General features: G+C 35.7%; 1 protein-coding gene across 2 annotated transcripts in view; it reads left to right on the top strand.

Annotated features, from left to right (window-relative positions):
• Positions 1 to 23827, top strand: part of ATAD2B (ATPase family AAA domain containing 2B) — an 80434-nt gene that overhangs the window by 36352 nt on the left and 20255 nt on the right. The window contains exons 16-22 of one of the 2 annotated variants that reach the window (XM_058179621.1): positions 1632 to 1943; positions 7905 to 8037; positions 11279 to 11465; positions 13054 to 13239; positions 14942 to 15077; positions 17376 to 17572; positions 22561 to 22720. In XM_058179621.1, coding sequence (XP_058035604.1) covers positions 1632 to 1943; positions 7905 to 8037; positions 11279 to 11465; positions 13054 to 13239; positions 14942 to 15077; positions 17376 to 17572; positions 22561 to 22720 — 1311 coding nt within the window. The remainder of the gene's footprint in view (positions 1 to 1631; positions 1944 to 7904; positions 8038 to 11278; positions 11466 to 13053; positions 13240 to 14941; positions 15078 to 17375; positions 17573 to 22560; positions 22721 to 23827) is intronic. The other variant, XM_058179611.1, reaches the window with a different exon arrangement.

Raw genomic sequence — 23827 nt, 5'->3', positions numbered from 1 at the left:
GTGTATTATGCCTAGTATAGTTCCAGGCCACAGTTTGAACATTGCGTCATTTGAGTTTTAATTAGAGAGCTTATTCATCCAGAAACATCCTATTTTAGCGGCCTCCAGGGTTACTACACAGACACAGAATATTGCCAATGGATGGTCAGATAAACGAGTGATATGACAGTGGCTGCTAATAGTTACTTTTTATTTGTCTCAATGTCTTACTATGTTTCAAAGGGGAGTTTTATTATCTAGATAGTTTTTACTAACACCTAGTACTAAAAAGTTACAATTGGTAAAAGATACCAATTGTCAGTGAAGAGGAATGATAAAATACTGCATAAAAGACATAAAATGATTGCAGCCAAGTTGTATAAATTTTAAGTATTGCGTATTTCACTGTACAAGTATCTAATTTTTGTTTGAAAGCTTATACTTACTTTGTTGAGCAGTATAATTACTTGCAGAGTTGCCTAAAAGAAGGAAATATGTTGGAACACAATTTGTTCCAAAAGGAAAGCGAATAGGACTTAATTTTAGATTGGATCTCCTGATAATTAAATTGAGAAAAGCCATAAGATAATTAAAAAATCCACGGAGAGCTAGAATTGAGGTTAAGGCACAGAAATTAGATTTTTGTGGCATTTATTGATAGCAAATACCATGAAAGAACATGGATTTTGAAATGGGGATTTTTCTCTGTTTACATTGAAATATCGCTCAGAAAAATCCCAGTTTTTGGCTAGTGGAAATAAAATTGAATTAGTTTTATAAACCACTTAATTTTGTTCAGACCTCCTTAGAAAATGGAAAATAATCTTGCAAGGTCCTCCAGCCCAAATTATATAGCAGTCTAAACATTTTGAGCTTTTGTGAAGGTTTACGAGATCACATTAACTGTAGCTGTTCAGAGAACGATCTATGAAACTTACACTTTAGCAGTAAGGTTGCTTCTTGATCTTTGGAGAGGATGATCTTTAAATAGTTACCATGGAAGCAGAGGGACAGAACTCACCACCTTGTTTAGTTACTGAGCTTTCAGTGTAGAAAATAGAAGTTCTTCCCAGTGAACCCAAAGCAAAGATTCTTTTTTTAAAAATTAAATCAGGGTAGATGTCATTTGCCAAATACTTTCTTGAAATTGGTTTCTCTCTGTCCCTCCCCCCCCCCCCCATGAGTGTGTGTGTGTGTATGTGTTTATAAATTATAGGTGAAATGACAAAATTTTCAAACCCTTTGTTGCCTGATCTATTCTGGTTCTCCTTTCCCAAAAGACATTTTGGTTTAGGAAGAGAATCCATTTTGCCATGGTTACTGCTTTACTACTAGCTAGTTTGGGTGCAATTCCACTCATGTATGTATAAACCACCATTAACATTAATTTGTATGTGTATATTTTCATCTTTTTTTATAGGTTCCTTGATTTTCTCTCACAGGTTTCTTCATGTGGATTCTTGAATATTCTTTGTTTAAAAGATAATTTCAATGTTTATTTTCTTAGATCTTCTAAATTACACGCACTCTCAGTGTAGTATGAATCCAGTAGAATATTGCTGCTCACATTCAGCTTTGTGGACGTGCTTGACATGCACAAAATATCGATACTGCTTAATAGAACCACTGTATGTTTTATTTTCATGCCTTAGGATACTGTGGCGCTGACATAAAAGCACTTTGTACTGAAGCTGCCTTGATTGCCCTGCGACGGCGCTATCCTCAGATCTATGCGAGCAGTCAAAAATTGCAGCTTGATGTTTCTTCAATAGTTCTCAGTGCACAAGACTTCTATCACGCAATGCAGAATATCGTGCCTGCTTCTCAACGTGCTGTAACATCATCAGGGCATGCTTTATCTCCCATCATAAGGCCATTGTTGGAAAGAACCTTCAATGAAATGCTGGCTGTTTTACATAAAGTATTTCCTCATGCTGAATTCAGTCAGGGTGACAAAAGAGAAGGTATTTCTATGTTATTAATCCATTTTATGGCAACCCCTTAGTTCCTGTAGAAACCTAAGATTGTTTTTTTGAAATGATAGAGTGGTAAAAGTGAATGGCAATAAAGTATAAAATAAAAACAAGTTGATGACAGAAAAAAAATTGGGCATATATGAAATAATTTAAGAGAGTTCTTTGCTCTCTGAATTTAGGGAGCCAAGGGGATGACTTTGGGAAAACATTCAGAAACCATTAGGAAAACAAAAAGTTCAGAAACTTTCCTTGAGTTTTGAGGGGACAAAACAAAAGTACGGGTAATCCTCAGTTAATGACCACTCATTCAGAAACCATTTGACGTTACAATATTGAACAAGTGGTGGTTATGATTGGTGCTTCAAATTCCCACGAGGTGGCGCTGCTTCTCTGTTGTAGCATTGTTGCTTTAGAATACCCATTGAAAATCAGTCTTGCTCACTTTTGTAAGACTTTTTTTTTATCACTTAATAACCAAATTGACCCAGACTCAATAGACACAAAACACTGGAAATTGATTGGGTTTTTGTATTTTCCTTCAATGGATGGAAAGTGATTTTTATTTTACAACAGGAAAGCTTACAAATAGATGAACATTGTAAATTATCAATGCCTTTGACTAGTGCAGAAATGAATCTTAATAACAAAACAATTTTCTATTTTAACTGCTCTTTAAAAGCTGTTTATCTACACTATTGTCTTCAAAGTCCAATCTCATTATATTTTCATAGCTTTCTATCCTATATTTCCTATATATTTGTTCATGACCGACTTCCATATTTCTGTTGTCTTATTCCCAGTGTATCTCTGCAGAATTGTTCAAGACCACTCTTAGACCCTTAGACATTTCTTTCTATAGAGTTCAATCTGTCTTTTCTTTTTAGTTTCTTTTTGCTATTTCTGTTCTGTCAGAGTCTTTACTTTTTAAAAAAAATTGCTTACTTTTTTTAAATCTTTGTTTTCCTTGTTTCTGATTGGCCTTTTTGATTTTCTTCCTCTTCTGAGTCTTTATTCCATCCAAAGGAAAAGACTTGAAGACCTTTTGCCTCATAACAGTTCTGAGGGAAGGAATCATTTCTTTCTGTCTTCCCACTCTAGTTTTCTCAGCCACTGCCTCCTTTTTGTAGCCTCTTCTGATCTTTTAGTTTGCCTCTTTACTTTGACACCTGGATTTGGGTTCCCAACATCTTCCTAATGAGGCCTGTGTTAGCAGAACTTCCTTGCAGCCATCTTGTCTGCCCTCCTACCCATTGCTGCAATTTGATTGGCAGCTATAGTTTGATTAGCAGATAAATCGTCCTGACAATGAGGAAGGGCCAAGAAGAGAAGGAGAACACAACCTCAAGCAGTCGATCAATCCATATTTCCTTCCTTCTAGCCTTTTGGAAATAATTAAAGAGTGAATTATTTCAGAAAGCATTTTCATGAGTTTGCTGACTTAATGTATTGTACAATATTTATTTCTCTTATTCTCATATATGTCAGAATTTAGATGTTTAACTTGTCATTTTATTATAAGCCACCAAGAGGTTTATGCAGCAGGGCATAAACCCAATAAATAAATAATCAAATACAGATAGTCCCCAGCTTATGACCATAATTGAGCCTGGAAGTCATTCTGGACATTAAGGGGTCCTCATGTGATTGCACCCAATTTTATGATTTGCTTTGCATCAGTTGTTAAGTGGATTATCATGGTATTTCTGGTAATTGTGGTCATTGACCACAATTGGTCATTGAGTGAATCCACAATGGGCCTTTTTTGCCAGAAGTAAATGCAGGTATTCAGCAAAAAAACTTAAATTGCAATCACATGACCATAGGACACTGCAAATGGCCACAACCGTGGGCTGATTCCCAAGCACCAATCGTGTGACTGTAGGGAGAGAGTGGCCATTGTAACTTCAAATCCTGGTCATAAGTAGCCCTATGGAGGCTCATTGTAATTTTGAACAGTTGCTAAGTGACCAGTCGTAAGTCGAAGACTACCTGTACAATAATTTAATCAGTTATTTATTTCTTGATTTGATAGATGACTGTTATTGATTTTTAGACATTGCTGTGATCAGTCCTCAACAATTAAATGAATAAAGTGAGGTAATGGGCAATGAGTATCACTTCTGTATAAGCGTGACTCTTACTTATATTGGAAAATATTGCAGGAAGAATATCATTCAGAGCTTCTTCTACATTAATGTGATGCTGTAAAAAGTCTTGCAAATGCAAAGTTATAATTCTTTCCTGGCTCAATAAATCACTGGACTGTGGACTTCCGGTTTGGCACCGTAGGTGATGGCGGTGATCTTTACGATCACCAACCTCTGGATTATGTGGAATCGCTAGGACAGCTTAAATCTGCTGCCCAGCGGTTCGGAAAACCCCCTCTTCGGGAGAAGGAGAAGGGGTGAGCTGAGGGCAGAGGTTGAATTTCCCTAAAGCCCCTGAGAAAAAAGGGGTTTGAAGGGTTAAGTTCCCTCCAGTAACCCGAAGTGCTCCAGATCCGAGGATTCTTCTGCTTTGGCGGAACCAATCACCACGACCAAACGCCGAGATTTATTTTGGACAATAAAGGATTATACCGGACAGAACGAAAGTGGGAGAATTTTAAGCAAGTAGCCAAGCCGATTCCCCCATACTTTGTAACAAGCTTTAAAACAGCAAGAAAATGGAGGCGAATTGTTAACAAGTTAACGAGTGGAAAGCGAAAGTGATACTTTCAGCGTGTGCCTCTGCAGTTGGTAATTTGCATGTTACTTGCTGCTTTAACTCTTTGCTGCCTGCTGATAGAATCTAGGGAGATTTTTTAAATACTGCTTTAAAAGTCTGTGTCTTTCAGAAGTTAAGAAGATTTAAAGTGAATATTAAGTTGGAAATAAATAAATAAATAATTTTATAGAAGATGGCAGCCAAACAATTAAAGTCTACTGTAACAAAGAGCTCTGGAACTTTATCAGCTGGTGCCTCCAGCTCATACAGCAGAGACTAGAACATTGAATTTAGAGGCGTTACAAGAGAACTTAAAAGGCTTTATAGAAGAAAAATTTAAAGTAATAACTGATGAGATGTCTGAAATGAAAGAGCAGATATCAGAAATTCAAGTGGGAAATAAAGAAGTTAAAGAAGGATTTGTAATGGCAGTACAAAGTTTGGCAACGAATGTGATTTTATTAGAAGAGGAGGTTGAAGAAATTAAGCAACATAATTTAAAATTAGAAAATAAAATGGATGAATTTCAAAGTAAAATGGAAAAGACAGAGGATGAAATAGTTTTGATACAATATAGAAATATGGAATTTGCTCTTAGAATCTGAGGTTTGAAAGAAAATAAGGAAGAGAATTTAAGGGAAATTTTTTCTGAAGTATTTGCTGAGATATTAGCAGCTTGTCCAGCAAATGTGGCTTATCAAATTGATAAAATATATCGTGTGAATTCTTGGATAGCAAGGCAAAAAAAGTTGCCAAGGGATGTTGTTATTTATTTTACAAACAGAACAGTGAGAAATCAGATTTTGCAAGCTTCATATAAGGGGGAGAAGATTCAGATTGCTGGTCAAGATATTTTGATATTAAAGGAAATTTCACCAAAAATGTTAAGGGCTAGGAAGGAATTTGCCTTCCTGGTGAATGAACTTAAAAAACATCAGATTGAATATAGATGGGATATTCCAACTGGTATAATAGTATATTATGCAGGGAAAGTACATCGTTTCAATACGGTTGGAAAAGCAAGAGAATTTTATGTTGAGGTATTAAAGTTGGAAGTCTTCCCCATTGGAAGCTAGAAGAAGGAGGCTGAAGTGAAGGAAGAGAAGTGAAGCAGGTACAAGAACAGATTGTGATGGAAGAAGATTTATTACAAGTGTTGGAAATACCTACGACGGGTTTAGATTCAAAAGACTAAACGCCGACAAGAGCTGCTGCTAAAGGCAAGGAACAAGAGATGAAGGCACAACAACAACTGGCAACTACTACAATGGAAACAGTGGGAGGAGCAAGGCCTAAAGTAAAATGTGATCTGCGGCTGGTGTTCCAAAAGTTTCCTTTGGCCGATAATGGCAATTAAACTATTATCTTGGAATGTTAATGGCCTGAATTCACCGCAGAAGAGAAGGAAAGTATTTCATTATTTGAAATAATTTAAAAATGACATTACCTGTTTACAAGAAACACATATTAGATCTTGCTAAATGTTGGAGATGCGATTGTGAAGATGCTACTTATTACCATATATGGTGGACTTGTAAAAAAGTTAAAGTATTTTGGATTAAAGGCTGGTGGATCATGCAGAATATTTTGAAAAAGATTAAGTTTACTCCGCAGTTCTTTCTACTAGGAATAATTATGGACTATACAGCTATAGAGACTAAATTGATTTTGAACTTAATAACAGTCGCAAGACTTTTGATTGCTCAGTATTGGAAGAAAGAAGAATTACCTACAATCAAGAATGGACAAAACAAAACAACAAATGGACACTCAAAGTATCAAATCTGGCAGAGATGACAAAATCTCCGCTTACTTGAAAGACTATATACTAGAAAAATATATTTTAGAATGGAAAATGTGGATTGATTATATTTAAAATAAGTATCAGATAAAAAAATATCGAATAGCATATGAGTAAATTTAGGAAATATTTTGTATTAGATATATTTTTGAAGGAGAGGGAATTGAGAGTGTGACTAAGTGTGGTGTGACTAAAGATTATAATTTAGGAATTATTTTGGATTATGATTGTTAGTTTTGATACCCTGCATTTTGTTCTGGGAAGTCGGGGTGGGGGTGGGGGTAAGGGGAGGGAATTGGGGGTCGTTTGGTAGAGATGGAGTGATGGTTAATGTACAGGGATTATTGAAGAAATATAATTAATGTAGGGTCGGGTCTGCATAGTTACTATTTTAGAACGGTGGGGAGGGAGAAAAGAGAGGTAGGAGGTAGGAAAGAGGAGAAGAGGAAGGAAGAGGGATAGTAGAGGGAGAAGGAAGGTGTAGGGTGGAGGGAGGAGTGGATGTAGATAAGAGAAGGAGAGGAAGGTTTGGAAAGTAAAAGAAGGTAGAAGAGGGAAGAGTGTTAAGAAGGGTGGTGGTGACTGGGCAAGCCCGACTAATTGTATATAACTGTACATTGGATGAATTATTTGATATGATTGTAAAAATAAAACTTTTTATAAAAAAAAAAATAAATAAATAAATAAATCACTGGACTGTGTTTACCCAGACAAATTTGGGTGGGAAAAATGTGTTATCTGTTCTTAATTATTCTAAACAATGACAGATAAGGCATTGAAATAAAACAGCTTCATGTATGAACTTGTGAAGTGCTAAATATTAGGAAAAAATATTTATTTTGGTTTTTTTAAGATATGGATATTCTGACATAACTTGTTTTATGTTTATTATTGCTCTCTTCAGAGTACAGATTTACTCCAAGCTTATTTTGTTTAGCAATGTTTAGACTGGACTTGGCAATTTGACATTCTCAGAAACCCAAAAGGTGCCTTGGTTTTCCCCTTGTATAAGAATGCAGAAATTGCATGATTGACCTTTAAATCTCATTGGGTTGGATTTTGTTTGTTATCTTGTCCTCAAGGTCAGAAAATGTTGAGACTATTTGGAATTTGTGTTCTGATAATTTTTTGATGAAGACTGTTAGGAGGTTTTTAAATAGTTGATACAAAATACTTTTATTTCCTTTACTTTTTATCACTGTCTCTAGCCAGAATGATAGATCCTAAAGGAACTGTATTGATAGCTGAGGACATCAATCGTATAACAGGGTTGAAAGAATTTTAAACAGATTAAATATTTGAATATGTTGGGGTTGACATTTTAAATTTTTCTATGTGAAAGGATTGCATATATTAATCTGTGTTAGAAAATGATTGTACTTTTAATACTTTTAAGGGGGTCAATATTATATATTAATAAAAAAATTTTTTTAATTAAACAGGTGCACCAAATTTAATTTTGGATGATAGTGAAGATGAAAATGTTTCATCAATATTTGAAACAAGTTGCCAGCCGGGATCACCAAAGAAACAATTACCAGCTGCTGTACATAAACCTTACCTTCATTATACAATGTAAGTTAATAACTCTGGTACTGTATTCATCAAGAGTTAAACAACATATCTCTTGCAGTGCCAAGTAAGTGTATTAGTATGTTATGTACAACATTATTTTAATATAAAAATTGAGATGTCTAACCATTTTTTCATATATCAGATCTTGACATTAGGCATTAAGAACCAAACAGTACAAATAATGATTCTTGATAGCTATTGAACTACTTTGTGGAAAAGTATATATTTAAATGTAGTAATCCAATGCATTTATAATAGTAAGAGTTTATGTGTGGTGGAGTAATACGGCCTCACAGTTTGAAGTTATATATTATTTTACAAATAACATTGCTGTGGTAAATATTTAAGTGAAATTAAGTAAACTAGGCCTTGCATCATATTTTCTTTATTTTAATATATAGGCTGTATAACTCCATAATGACACTGGGTAGTATACAGTGTATTGTACAAACAATACAAAAAGCAAATGTTTAGAGAAAAATAACACAAATTCCTTTATGCCAATCATTTCACAAGGGGTCCGCCATCCATTCCAGCCCAAGGCATTGAGGGAGTAATCAAGTTTTAAGGGCTTGTTTAAATAAGGTCATTGTGATGGACGCATAAACCTCTGGGAGAATATTGTTCCAGAATCAGGTGTTATGGCAGATAAGATGCACTTCCCCCCCAGGTGATACAGTTTAATTGATGGAACCCTGACAATGCCAACTGTGCCAAATAATTTAGGGTGGACAAGAGCTATGGATAATGGACAGTTCCCCAGAACCTACATCATGAGGGGTTTTATAGATAATAACTAGCACCTTGACTTGCACCCAAAAGCCTGCTTATAACTATTGTTACTCATAAAACAAAGATGTTATATGGACATGCCTTTAATGGCCTGTACTGCTGCCTTCTGGATCAGCTACACGTTCTGAATGGCCTTCAAGGACAGCCCTATGTAGAATGCATTGTTATAGTCCAAACGTAAGCATGAAAATTGTACCTCCTGCTTCTGACAGGATAATTGATGCACTTAATGAATTTGCATAAAGGTTTTCCTAGCCACTGCTGCCATCTAACCCTTGAATAGCAACTGTGAATTCAGGAAGACCCACCAAATTAGGTACTAGTCCCCCCCCCACAATTTTTGGTGGGGTCCATTGTAACTTTGAACATCACTAAGTGACTGCTGGTGAAATAAGGATGAACTAGAAACAGGTGGTTGTGTTATTAGATCTGAAAACCTGACCTGAGAAGAGACCTCAGAAATTATAGACTCAAACTAGGTCTAGGGAGCCACAGAAGATCTTGCTATTGTCATCTTGAGAGGATTTGTTCAGTCAGAATCCAATACTAAATGAATCCAAGTAAATTCAAGTGACTATTTGCCTAGAACGTTTTTCACTGCAAACCTCTAGGTAATCTTGTGGCTTGTCTCTCTGCAGCAAGAAACATACCTTTTTAAAAGCTGACTATTAGACAGCTCTCTGTAGACACAGTAACAGGCCTATATGATTTTTGCCCAGTGAAAGGATTTGTGAGGCTGTTGATTCCAGAAGCTGGGGAAAACATAAACCAAAGCAGATAGGTCCATTGTAAAAAGTATTTACTTCCTACTACTTGTGCTTTTTATATAATATTCTAAAAAACTGTGTGTGCCCCCCCACCACATGAATAGGAGGCATTATGGCACTGAGACTTGTTGAGACTCCCAATTCTCTGACAGAAAAAAATTCTGCAGAGGTTTTCTTGAGAACAGATGGAAACAATTATATTCTTCCCTTCCGGTGGAAAAAAGACTACTTTAGTTTTTTTATCCATAGATGGATCATGGCTCTAGTTCAGGCTTCTTTTCAGAATACAAACAACAAACAAAACAATGCTGCAGGTTTTTTTTGAATCAATGGAAGCAATTTAGGGAGTAGGAAGGCGCTCCAACCTGTGTAGGACAATCTAGAAAGTTTCATGCAGGTCACAGGCTGCATTTTCTTATTATGCTATATACATATTTACTCAGAATAGTTTTATTGCAATCATAATAAAACCAATAAAATATAGGGAGATTTATGATAAGGACAGTGATATTTTGTACTTGTTTTAAAAATTAGTAGCACACTTGTGAAAGTCTTTGATATCATTTCTCTAGTAAATATGCTGGTTTTCATCTGTAATATGAAAGTTTAATTCAAGTTTTGATTCCATAAAAAATTTGTAGTGTTTCAAGGAAATCTTTTAGGGTAATTTTTCTAGGGGAACAACATGATAGTCAGTTTCACTAGGCAGAAAGCAAAGTGAAGTGGGCATAACAGAGCATCTTCCAGAACACCCAGAAGAGTTTTGCAAGAGACACGGTTGCTTTAATGATTCAAAGAAGTTTAATTTTTTTGTGTTGGGTTGTGTTTTGTGAAACTCTTTTAATATTCAATACATTCCTATAATATAAGCAAAAAGACTACTTCAATAAACTTCATACTTAAAATTTTACAACAGAAAATGTATAGGTTATTTAAATTGTGTATGTGCGTTAGAATTGAATTACCGTATATACTCGAGTATAAGCCGAGTTTTTCAGCACATTTTTTGTGCTGAAAAACGTCCCCTCGGCTTATACTCGGGTCTATACGGCTTATACTCGAGTTTTTTTTTTTTTTAAGCCCCTCGGCTTATACTCGAGTATATACGGCTTATACTCGAGTTTTTTTTTTTCTTTTTTTCACATTTTACCGGACGGAAGCCCTGCCGGTGCAGTGAGAGGGCGGGCGGGAGCCAGCCTTCTCAGCTGAGGGAGGGAGGTTTCAACCGTAGGTGCCTCATTTCCACCAGTCCCCAGTTTACCCCAGTTTTTGGGGTAAAATTGGGGACCTCGGCTTATACTCGGATCGGCTTATATTCGAGTATATACGGTAGTTTGTTTTTGTTCATTATGATCATTACAGTTTGTCATTGCCTAAATTAATTTCCAGTTTAAAACAGAATAAGGTATAAAATAAAATAGTTTAAAATAATCCAGGGTTATTCCTCAATAGTTTTTATTGTGATTGTTGTATTGCGTGGAACAGGGAGGATATAGCACAACTGGAACAATTCTTTTATGTGGAATATTTTGACTATCAAAGTTTTGATAAATAGTTAGACATTGTTGAAAATATACTACAATGAAATATTTCAGGCTATTCACATTCTGCTAACGTAGTAAAAATATAGAAGTTATGATAAGTGCTTTGTAGATCTGAACAAAATATTATTTTTGTTGCAGGTCAGCTTATCACCAGCCCACATCTTACAGGCCAAGATTACTGCTTTCTGGAGAAAGGGATTCAGGTCAGACTTCACACCTTGCTCCAGCTTTATTACATTCTCTTGAAAAAATTGCTGTACACAGATTAGATCTGCCAGCACTTTATTCGGTCAGTGCCAAAACACCTGAAGAATCATGTGCACAGGTTAGTTTGCATTTATATCGCTTTTGATTAATGTAGCACCTATTGAATTTTCAATGTGTATAGAGGCCTTCATTAAATTATAAATGCTGAATATCTCTGTGTTTCTCTGAGGTATAGTGTTGCTAGAAACACTTAAGGATCCTTCTGTGATAGATTCCATATATAAAACAAAGTTTTGAAAAAGAGATAGGCATAATCTAGTAAAGAAAGAACCTTCTTTGTGGTTATTTTTACTCTGATTTGGTAGTCAGATAGCTTTTTATGATATTGTTTTTGGATGACACAGATTAAGCACACAGTCATAGAAGAAATACAGCTACAGGTTATATATGAAAAACATCAAGTGGAGGAGAGGAATCTGTTTAATTTAGATTAAGATTAATCCTTACAGAATGAACTACTTGCTCTCCTTAGTGAAGCTTGAATTAAGCAAATATGCTTAAGATATGGCACTGAGCAGGATAACAATGGCTGCAGCAACCATTGCAAAAACCAACTTTAAAAAAAAATAGATTTAGCAAAATTATTCACCACCAAATTTTGTTTCAGGACAGCATAGAAAATCAGTTCACCAGGTGTTTTGATATTTTAAAATAGTTTTTCATCTCTTCTGGACTTCAGTTTATGCCCAAGCCAGGTATTGGACTAGTGAACATTTTCTCCCCCAGTTTTATTGTATTGTAGTTCACAGTACTTCATCTTATTTCATATCCCACCCCAATTATAAGAGACACAAAAGCTCCAGAAATGAAATACGAAAAACACATTTAAACAGAGTAGAATTTAATTTAATTTGTTGGAGCCATACCTCTGAGTTTTGGGGGCTATCACTGGAATGATCTGTGTTCTATTAGCCTTGTGAGGAGGTGAAACTCTCAGGCAAATAGAATATATTGTGTCCCTTTTTATAATGGAGGAGCAAGGACAGTATGGGAGAGAGAAATAGTTCATTGTTTGTGAATTTTGCAGGGATTTCGTAGATCCCATTTAGTGTATAGAAAAATAGTTTTTCAATAAGCAATTATGCTTCAAAATTAATACCAGTAGCAATTTTAAATATTAATTTTTATGTATGCAGTACATATAATATTTAATGTTCAAAGATTCAAAGGCATTGTTTATAGTAAAAGATTGACATTTTATTGTACAGCATTTATTTAACAATTTAATGGAAAAGTTGGAAGAGTTCTACTAAAGTGAAATATTTGATAAAACTGAATTTGCAAAATTTATGTAATTTATTTAAATGTACATACTTTAGGTAATTCACATAGTCTAGATTGGTTTGCAAAACAATATAGATTGGTAAATCTATATTGCGAAATAAGCTGTTTGCAAGTAAAATCAAAGTTTGCTAAATGGGGGCCTATAAAATCAAGGTTTTACCATACAGTTTATCCAAGGAGAATTTGAAACTGTAAATATACTTTATGTGACAAATGCTCCTATACACATGTAAACACTTAAGGATATTCTGCTAAAACATCTGTTTTAAATGTTCCATAGCACTGATTCTGCCCACAGTTTTAAGTATTGGTTATATATTTAGTTAATGATAATATTTGTTAATGTTAATATTCTCATCTAGATCTTTCGTGAAGCAAGGAGAACCCTACCAAGTATTGTTTACATGCCTCATATTGGTGATTGGTGGGAAGCTGTCAGTGAAACTGTGAGAGCAACTTTTCTGACTTTGCTGCAAGATATACCATCGTTCTCACCAATATTTCTACTTTCTACCTCTGAAACAATGTATAGTGAGTTGCCAGAAGAGGTGAGCATGGAGTAATTTCTTGGGAAATAAACAAGCACCACTTAGGTAATAGCAAAGCAGATCTGAAGCATCCTAATTTGTTGATGGAAAACTTTGTCAGTTTTTGTATATGGGAGGGAAACCTCCACTCCATTATGTAAGCATCTTTTATATTTGAAGGAATTTAACAATTCTGTTGCTATGTGTTAAAAATAGAGGTTGCAATTTGCTAATATGAATTATTAGACAGAGGATTTAAAAAAAAAAAGAATTATAAAGAGGTTGACAATTTTATTTTTTTTGAGGGGAGGTGCCTCTGAGACAGTTGACTGCAGTTTTACTGATGAAATTTCAGAAGTGGTTTGCCATTAACTCTTTCCTAGGTCTAAGAGAGTATGACTGGCCCAAGGTCACCCAATTGAGTTTGTGTCCAAAGTGGAACTACAACTCTTAGTCTCCCAGTTTCTAGCCTGGTATCTTAACCACTACACCAAACTGGCTCTCCACATTTTTGTCTAGATGGTAATTATATTTACAAATGATCTAAATTGGAAGAAATATCTGATCTATATGCTTATGCTTCTACATCATGATTGCTGAAATATCTGATTGCTGAAATATTAATTGGAAAACATTGTGAACTGTTGATTTTCTTCTACATTACCTTGTTTTGACAATAATTATTGCCAGTGAACTCAGTATAACTAGTTAATAATAAATTATTACTTGCCAAGGTGACCTATCTAATTCTGCTATACCATATATAATAGAAACATTTGAATGGTCATTCTGATCATTCATAAAATAGTAAAGAAAGAGCAGGGAGGGAAGGGATTATCTTCTATTTTTTTTATGTTATAAGATTTACAAATAAAAAGAAAAGTCAGACAAAAAGTAGTTATAAAACTTATTATCATAGATACGAAAAAGTAGCCCAGTTTTAAACATAGCATGGACCACAAGGAGTAATATCTTTCCATTATGTTCATAGCAAATTTATAAGCAGAGAGTAAATACTTATTTGTACCCTATGACTATCATTAAGTGTTGTACCTTATGATTCTTGATAAACATATCTTTTCTTTTATGTACACTGAGAGCAAATACACCAAGACAAATTCTTGTGTGTCCAATCACACTTGGCCAATTAAAAATTCTGTTCTATTCTATGCTACATGGTCATAGGTCTGCAGTTTGGAGAGGAGAGAGAGAAAATTTTCTATGATTATTCAGATTTGCCTAAAGTGTTCTTTGGATACCAGCCCCTTCAATATTCACCTATTATTGTAGCCATATTCAAATGGTACATGGCTCTAGCCATCTGCTCTGTTTTTTCAATGTTTTGTGGGACTCAATATTCTGGGCAACAGAGGTTTAAGTCAGTTTATTTTGAGAAAGTAATTTGAGACCAGATACTACTTTATAGACACCATGGGAAAGTCCTTTCATAGCATTTAATCAGTAGTGTTGGGTTACAGTTTTCATTCTTTGGACCACTGATGTGGGCCACTGAGAATTGTAGTCCATTATTCATAGAGAAAGAGCATCAGGTATTCCTACAGGGACTTGAAATATTCTTGACAAATAAATAATGAAATGGCAGAATATTTCAATTCTCTACGTATGGATTGATATTCTTCCTCACTGCTGAACAATTAACCATTGGTTATGAAATAGCCAGAATATATTTTCAATATTTCTAATTGCTGCTATTTTCATGTAGGTGAAGTGCATCTTTAAAATTCAGTATGAAGAGGTTTTTTATATTCAAAGACCTAGCAAAGAAGACAGGCGCAAATTTTTCCAAGAGCTGGTTCTCAATCAAGCATCAATGCCACCTCCAAGGAGAAAGAACACAGGTAAATTAATGATTTGGAAAATCTGGAATGTATGGCTTTTCCATATGAAAATAATACTGTTTGCATATTTGAACATTAAAAATAACATCAACATCAACATGGGATTTATGTTCAAATATAATTTCCTAACTCTTCAATTTTAGCTTTAAGGTGGAATCAAAGTTCATGTCCAAGATCTGTTCACAATTAGTGGCTAATACATTTGAGCATAAAAAATTAAGTGACAAAGATTGCAGGTCATGCCAAATTGAATTGTTAACAATTCCAGGATTGTATTTCCAAGCTGGGTAAATGCAGGTCTGGGATGAAATAGCTAGTATAGGTTATTATAAATGAAGGTGGAATGCTGCCTGTTCAGGCAAAATTCTTATGAATTATATTGTGATAAAATATTGTGGCAATGATTAACCAGAAGAATCATTTTGGGTGTGTGTGTGTAATTCAGTTAAAAATATGACCTGCATGAACATTTTATGTAATAGCTCTGAAGAGGGGGGAATTCATTGGTAAGAATAATTAGAAATTAAACTAGACAATCTGACTTGTTGGGTCATTGTTGAATTTCCTTACGAAAAGCTGATAGTGAGAGTTGGAAACTCTCCCTCCCTCCCTCTTCCTCCCTTCTCTTCCCAGAATACAAGTAAGTTGCTGCTGCTGGGTGGGGGAGAGAGTGAGGGAACACACAAGGGAGCAGGAAGCTGTCAGGGAATATTGAAAATGAGGATCACATGACTGTAGCAGCATGGTGGTGGCACTGAAGCAACAGTAGCACCGTGGACCGAAGCAGCCACAACTTCCCCAAATTTCATTCCCTTGAGAATAATGGGTTTTAGTATTCTTTAAGTTAGCCCATTTGAGGTACTTTGGTTGAAATATGATGCGCTATTTTGCCCAGTTAAAAGATTACAGACACAAGAATTTTAGTAGTATATATTTAGTAGCATCAAGGGTGTCAAACTCAATTTCATTGAGGGCCGCATCAGGGTTGTATTTGACCTTGGGGGGGCAGGCTGGGTGTGGCAAGGGTGGGCATGGTCAACTCCACATCACTAGTGTTGGGGGTGCCTGTGGTGGCCTGAGCGCTCTGCCAGCGAAAACAGGCTCCCGATCTCTCTTTTTGGCTGTGACAGGTTCCTGCAATCCTCTGCCAGTGAAAACAGAATCACCACAGACGGTCTGTGGGCTGGCCCTTTGCTGTTTCCAGGATGGCCCTGTGGGCCAGATCTAACCACCCCGTGGACCGCATCCGGCCCCCTGGCCTTGAGTTTGCCACCTCTGATATAGATAGTTGAATAGTAGCCTTTGCCATTTTTTTCCCTATGGAGCTATTTGGCATACCACCTTAAAAAACTAAATGCAGCCATTGGTCTGAAAAAGTCCTATTCCCTTTGAAAATGCTTGAAGGGAATTCATAATCTCACAGGATATGGCTCTTAAGCCTTGTCCCAACTCCTTTTGGAATTAAGTGTCACAAATGTGTCTACTGCATTGATGGTGAACCTTTTAGACACCAAGTGCCCAAACTGCATGCGCAGATGCTCAAACTGAAAGGTACAAGTGTGTGGACATCCGTGTGCAGGGACATATGCGGACATGCACGTGTGTGGACATGTGTGGACATGGACATGGACATGTGCATGGATATGTGCACATGTGCAGCAGAGACCCGAAGACCAGCTGGCTGGCGGGAGACGGGGCAGCCCAACACTGGCAGCGGGGCAAGAGGTAAGATCTTTTTCTTTTGTGAGCTTCTGTTTCGTCATTTGCAGGGAAACAGAAGCTCACAAAAGAAATGCCATGAGATCTGACCTGGGGCGATGGTGCTTGTGCCAACAGAGAGGGCTCTGCGTGCCACAGGTTTGCCATCATGGGTCTACTGCCTAATCTTTTATAGCAGCCTGGGGAAACTCTGGTCCTCCAATTCTTGAATTTCTGAATTCTTGAATTTCTCAATCCAACTAGCCCAATCAGCATTGCCAGTAGTGAAGGAATGCTGGAAACTTGTAGAATATCTGGAGGAGCACAGATTCTCTGTGGTCTATACTCTGCACAATTATCCTGGTATTTATTAATATAAATAGTTACATAGGAGCTTGAAATACCTGCCATCGTATTTGGTGTCACTACCTCTTTGATTGAAAGAAGGATGGGTACAATTGCTTATTGTAAAGTTCTACAGTTCAGTGGTTCTTCCATGATCTATAAAACTGAGATGAGGAGCATAATGGTTTGGGGTTTTAGTTACGTGGAGGTTATAATCAAAAAGCCTACTTTGCCTGACTTCAAATTTTATTTTAGCTGTTTCCGATATGGAGGTGCTTCCTCTTGCATTGCCACCTCCTACCCGCCAGTTATCAGAGGCAGAAAAGCAGAGAATGGAAGACCAGGAAGAAAACACATTGAGAGAGCTGCGGTTGTTTCTCAGAGATGTTACCAAGAGGCTGGCTACAGACAAGCGCTTTAACATCTTCAGCAAACCGGTGGATATTGAAGAGGTCTTGTTTCAGTAATGTGCAAACAATGAAGTTGACCTACTAGCAATTAATCCAAAATTTACCTCTTACTTATTTTCATAGACAATATCTACATCTAACCTATTTTGCACATTTTCAGGGATGGTGGCATAATCTTAACTTTTAAAGCCACAGCTATCTTGCCGTAAACATCTGGCTAACACTGCCTTGTTCAGGCTGTAACTTCTATAATGTGGCAATAATTTTAATTGGTTACAGAAATAAATGCCTGAAGAAACAACATTGAGCTATTGGAAGTGTAAGAAAAAAATTAGTGAATTATATTGCCTAATCCAGAAAATTCTGCAAATTGGACATTAATCTCTCCTCTTACCTTTTTCTAGCTGAAGAGAGAATTGAAAAATTTATTTGATCTTACTATTTCTATAATTATTGTATAACAAATTAACAAAAGGATTGGAATTGCCTAGTCAAGTTTGAGCCACTTAAAAAAAAATTGGGCTTTGCGCAGAAAAAGAAAAAAATTGTTATGAGGCAAAGCTGTTATAGTGTCATTTCTATAGATAGGATGTCACTTTTTAGATTAATCTTGTGACATCTACTCATTTTGGTCAACTTCAGAGCTCAATTTTGCACAAATAATTCAAGAAATAAAAATTGTGTTGTGCTTAGTAAAATATGTAATTTCCATTTTGCTAGCATGTATGGGGTTTGATTATTACAGATAGAGTTATAAGATGAGAGATGCAAAAATCCAAATCACCACTAGGTTGCAGCAAAGAGATACAGAAACTGAAAGGGAATTTTGCAACCGAGATCCCCTAATCACATTTAAAGGGTATCATTTATGTGCTCTTATATGATTTAAACCAGCCTTTCTTATCCTAACATTTTCAGGTTGTTCAATTATATTTTAATATTTCTATCAGCATGGGAATAATCCAACATGTGAGGGTGCTAATTGAGAAAGGCTGATCTAAAGAAACTGCACTTTACAAGTGTATAACTGGGCTGGATTTTAATTTCAGAGAAATAGCAGAAGTTGACACACCTTGGTGCCTAAAGTAGATATAAAAAGTCTGTATACCCTTGTTAAAAAGCCAGTTTTTTTGAGATGGTAAAAAAAAAATCAGACCAAGATAAATCAGTTCAGATTTTTTTCCACCTACTGTAATCTATAAGTTGTACAATTCAATTGAAGAATAAACTGAAATATTGTAGGGGAAAAACAACAATACAGAATAATGTGACTGCGTAAGTCAGGGGTTTCAAACTGGTAGCCCACGGATGCGTCACGTGAAGGCCACGTCCACCCCAGCTACGTTAAGCCAAAAAACGTCATACATCACATGACATCAACGTGATGCAGCGAGTTTGATACCCGTGGGAAAGGTTCACACCTCCTTAGCCATAGAGGTGTGGCTGTGTTCAGAATTAACATTCAAACTCATGGGGAGTAGTCATTTCACACCTGCCATCAATTAGTGACTCGGTTCAAGCCCATATAAAGTTCAGCTGTGCTAGTAGTACTTCTTTGACCTTTTTTCAGTTGCCTCTTACAACAAAAACCAAAGAACTTACAAAGCATCAAATGATTTCATTGTTGAAAGGTATCAGTCAGGAGAAGGGTATAAACAATTGCAGGCATTGGATATACCATGGAACACAGTGAAGACAGTCATTATTAACAAGTGGAGAAAATATGGCACAATAGTGATATTATGAGGAACTCGATGTCCCTCTAAAATTTATGAAAACTGGCCCAAGAGGCTACCAAAAGGCCTATAGCAATATTAAAGTTGCTGCAGGAGTTTCTGGCAAATACCGGTTATGTACTACATGTGACAACAATTGCTTGTATTCTTCATATGTCTGGGCTGTGAAGTGAAAGCCTTGTCTTACAAAGAAAAACATCCAAGCCTGGCTACATTTATATAAATGTACATCAAATCTGTCAAAAGCATATGGGAAATTGTGTTATGGCGTGATGAAACCAAGGTTGAACTTTTTGGCCATAACTTCAAAAAGTACGTTTGATACAAAAGCAACTCTGCATATGATCAAAAGTACACCATACCCACAGTGAAGCATGGTAGTGGCAGCATTATGTTTGGGGCTGTTTTTCTTCAGCTGGAATTGGGGCTGGAGGGAATGATGGACAGTTCCAAATATCAGGCACAAAGCCTCCAGGCCTCTGCTAAAATACTGAAGATGAAGAGGAATTTAACCTTTCAACAAAACAATGCTAACAAACCTAAGCATTCTTTCAAATCAACAAAATAATGGCTTCACCAGAAGATCTTTTGGAATGGCCCAGTAGGAGCCCAGACCTGAATCTAATTGAAAATCTGTGGGTTGCCAGAAGAGTGCTGTGCACAGGAAAAGTCCTGGCAATTTGACAGATTTGGAGCACTTTTGCAAGGAGAAGACGGGGCAAAGATTCCCAAGGCAAGATATGCCATGCTGATAGGCTCTTACCCCAAAAGACTGAATGCTGTCATCAAATTAAAAAGTGCTTTAGATTTTTGATTTGTCATCAAATCAAAAATCAAATCACTTTTTGATTTTTCATCAAATTTGATTTGTCATCAAATCACTTTTTGATTTGTCATCAAATCAAATTTGATTTGATTTGATTTGTCATCAAATCACTTTTTGATTTGTCATCAAGTCAAAAAGTGCTTTAAGGGTGTGCATACTCATGAAACCATCTTATTATACATTTTTATTATTTTTCCTGCTTAAAAGGTTTGAGTTTGTTTTTCAATTGAATTGTACAGCTTATGTTACATTAAAAATAGAAAAAAAAATAGTGGCCCTGGTCAGTAGTGGGTTTCAATTTCGTTCACTATGTGTGCCCACAACACTTCTGAGCATGTGCAGAGAGGTCCGGGTGGGTGGGTGGAGCCTCCTGCCACCGCCATTACCGGTTTGCCACTGGCCCTGCTGATAACAATGGTTTAGAATACAACATTGCAGGCTAATTTAGTCCAGAGTCTGGAGTTTGATCCTGATGGGTCAAGGTTGACTCAGCCTTCCATCCTTCCAAGGTTGGTAAAATGGCCCAGATTGTTGGCGGCAATATGTTGATATTGTAAACTGCCCAGAGAGTGCTGTAAAGCAGGGGCCCCCAACGCTTTATGGCTGGCAAGCCATATAGGTTGGACACCTCTACTATAAAGTACTATGAGGTGGTGTATAAGTCTAAGTGCTATTGCTATGCTGGTCTGATATTTTTTTTACATCTCAGAACCCTGGCATTTTAACAGAGGTATGTATATTTATTAATTTATTTGAATTTATAGCTATAATTGCAATTGGGAGAATATCAGTTCTGAAATCAGGATGAGCAAGAAGCAGTATTGTAAAAACAAAAGTTTACACTTAGAAACAGACTTTCAGGCTGAAAAGGAATGGGTGGTAGAGTTTGTTAGAGTTCTTTTTTTTAAAAAAAATCCAGAATTCCATTACTATATTTTCCAGCACTCTACTTAAAAATGCATGTCTTTTAGTTTGGTGGGTGAGGTTAGAATGATTCATTCTAGAGTGTCTTGGGTTTGAAATCATCTGGTTCTTGAGAGTTCTTGAAAGGCACTGACCGTCAGAGGTATTTTTAAGCACTGAGCCTTCTTGCTTGAATGGCTTCAAAATCTCAGCCTGATGTCATAAAAAGAAATGTTAGCATTTTAAAGAATGGTGTGTGTTTAAAGGGTCACATTATTTTGATTAGTAATCGTAAAGGGGTTGATAACAGATGTGAAATGGTCATAAATCATAACGGGAACGAATCATTTAAAGTGTTCCGTTATATACTGCTGTGTATGTTGAGCCTGACCCAGTTTAGAAATCTTTTTCTTTTGAATATTATATAACCAAGAGAAAAACATTTAAAGAGTTCAACATAATAAACTTTACATTAAAATCCATTCCTGGCATGTTACTGACATTTTAAGATTAACTATTGCAAATTTGTCTTCCATTACACAAGACATTCAATTTTTATTCTCCTTTTCAAAACAGTGAATAAGATTTGGCCCCGATTTGTTAGTATATAATTTTCTTTTGAGAGGATGGAATAAATGGATTAGATTAAGAAGGCATTTTCCCAAATCAGATTTCTTGTTTTGTTTGTGCTATAGGTTGGTATTTTGCTTGAGTTTTTTGCATGTTGTGTGCATTAGATTCTACATCGTTTTAATACTTCTCCACATTATAATTTTTAATTACGAATATTTCTTTTTGTTATTCCTACACAGCCTCAAATATAGAATTGCATAGCCCTGTAATAATTGATTTTACAGCTTTTAAAATAAGATAAATTATCTCCTTTCCTTTCCTTTCCTTTCCTTTTCTTCACTAATATTTTAGAGTTATTTAAGTTATGTATTGGATTAATACTTTGGACACCTTACCTCTAAGCAGGCGTTGTATTTTAAGAATGTTTATACTGAGCAACAATATCTGCTGTTTGTGCAGAGATCCACAAATGTCGACCTAATTCTCCTGCCCCCAAATCAGAGTATATAGTAATGTGGATCTGTCAGAAGTAATATGGGTGAATTTTCACTTTTCCCTTGATTTTATATCATAGCTTTGCCCCATAATATATAATGTCTATTGTAGACTCTTTAACTCTCATGATTCTGTTTTCAACTGGTAATGTAAAACTTATTTGCTAGGTCTTCTAAATACCATAGAAATATATGTGATTGGGCTTCTTTAATATTTGTTTGAAGTCTTTTATTCATATGCTATACTTAAAAAATGATTTTTTAAAAAAATACTTGTTTTATACAAAACAAGATGACTTTGGTACAAGCAAATACTTAAATTGTGCCAGAGTAAATGAATTTTATAGTGAACACAGCAGTATAATATATTGATTATATCAATGCTAGTTGTAGCCTTGATGGTTCATATGTTTTGAATTAAACATTCTGAAAATGTAAATAAGCTGTTGAATATAAGAGTTATAATAAATCTGTGTCACTCTTACATGTTTATTATAGGTTTCAGATTATCTTGAAGTGATCAAAGAACCAATGGATCTTTCTACCATAATAAGTAGAATTGATAAACACAACTATTTAAGTGCAAAGGATTTTCTAATAGATATAGATCTTATCTGCAGCAATGCTTTGGAATATAATCCTGATAAAGATCCTGGAGGTAAGAAAATATTATTTCATCTTTTGCTTAAATATGAAAGAATATTTAACTGTAAAGCAATTGCAGTTTAAATATCTGTGTAAATGGCTTCCTATTAATATAAATTGTTTGAAAGTTAGCTTTGCCAGAAGTGTGTATTCTAGGATTATTTACTAAAGTTTGTTATTATTTATGCTTGATTGCATGGTCAGTCATGAATTTGGATTGTGTTTGGCATTTTTATCCACCCATTGAGTCCTTCCAGGACATGGGGTAGGCAGATGTTGTGTTTGATGGTGCTAAAGGATGGAAGCTGCTCTAAATAAGGCTACTTTTTGCAATTGACTGATGGTGATTTTCTCAATGTGGATGGTGTTCAAGTATGCTTCAAACATTTTGGGATAATATCCAAGGCACCTATTAGAATTTAATTATCTCTGTTTCTTTTGCCACAGTTTTTTTACTTTTATTTGCAGGTATTTCGTTATTTTCTCCAGTTGTTTCCTGTCAGTCTGTTATAATTAGATTTATATATTGTGAAAAGCCCTTCAAAAAATTCATGGGCACATAAATGGCCAATATCACCAGAGACAAATACTGTAGTGATCTCTGTGTTACCAGTTCTTTTGTCCAAATCTTTTTGAGAATGTATAACATTTCCTGCCTGTTGGGAAGAATTCTGAGGTTTTAATAGCTTTAAGGGAATAGAAAAAATTAATTGCATAAATAAGTACCGCTTAAAGTTAATTGCCTGTAAAATAAGTTACCTATTTTTAAAAATTGATTGTTTTCTATCTGGATATGGCATTTGGTCTTTTTTTTCCACATAGAACCACATTACCAGCAAATACACTCCCAATATCCTTTCAGAAGAAATAGACAAATAGAAGAAAGAAAGGCTAGCAATGGGGTGAGTGGAGGTGCGGGGGTTAGGTGCTGTGGGAAGGGGAAAAAGGAGAAAAAAGATGGGAGAAGACTAGAATAGACATGAGGGTAAGAGAAGACATGGAATGACAGACGAGTAGTAACAAGGTTAAATTCACCAGGCCAACAACTGATTGTTAGGCTATTCTTCAGAGGCATCCCTTATTTTCAGTTTTGGTTTTGCAAATTTTGCAAATTTTCTAA

Source organism: Ahaetulla prasina, chromosome 1 (assembly GCF_028640845.1).
Source record: "Ahaetulla prasina isolate Xishuangbanna chromosome 1, ASM2864084v1, whole genome shotgun sequence".
In the NCBI taxonomy this organism is placed as follows: Eukaryota; Metazoa; Chordata; class Lepidosauria; order Squamata; family Colubridae; genus Ahaetulla; species Ahaetulla prasina.
The sequence above is the reverse complement of the archived record's forward strand: the minus strand, read 5'-3'. Positions and strand labels throughout refer to the sequence as shown.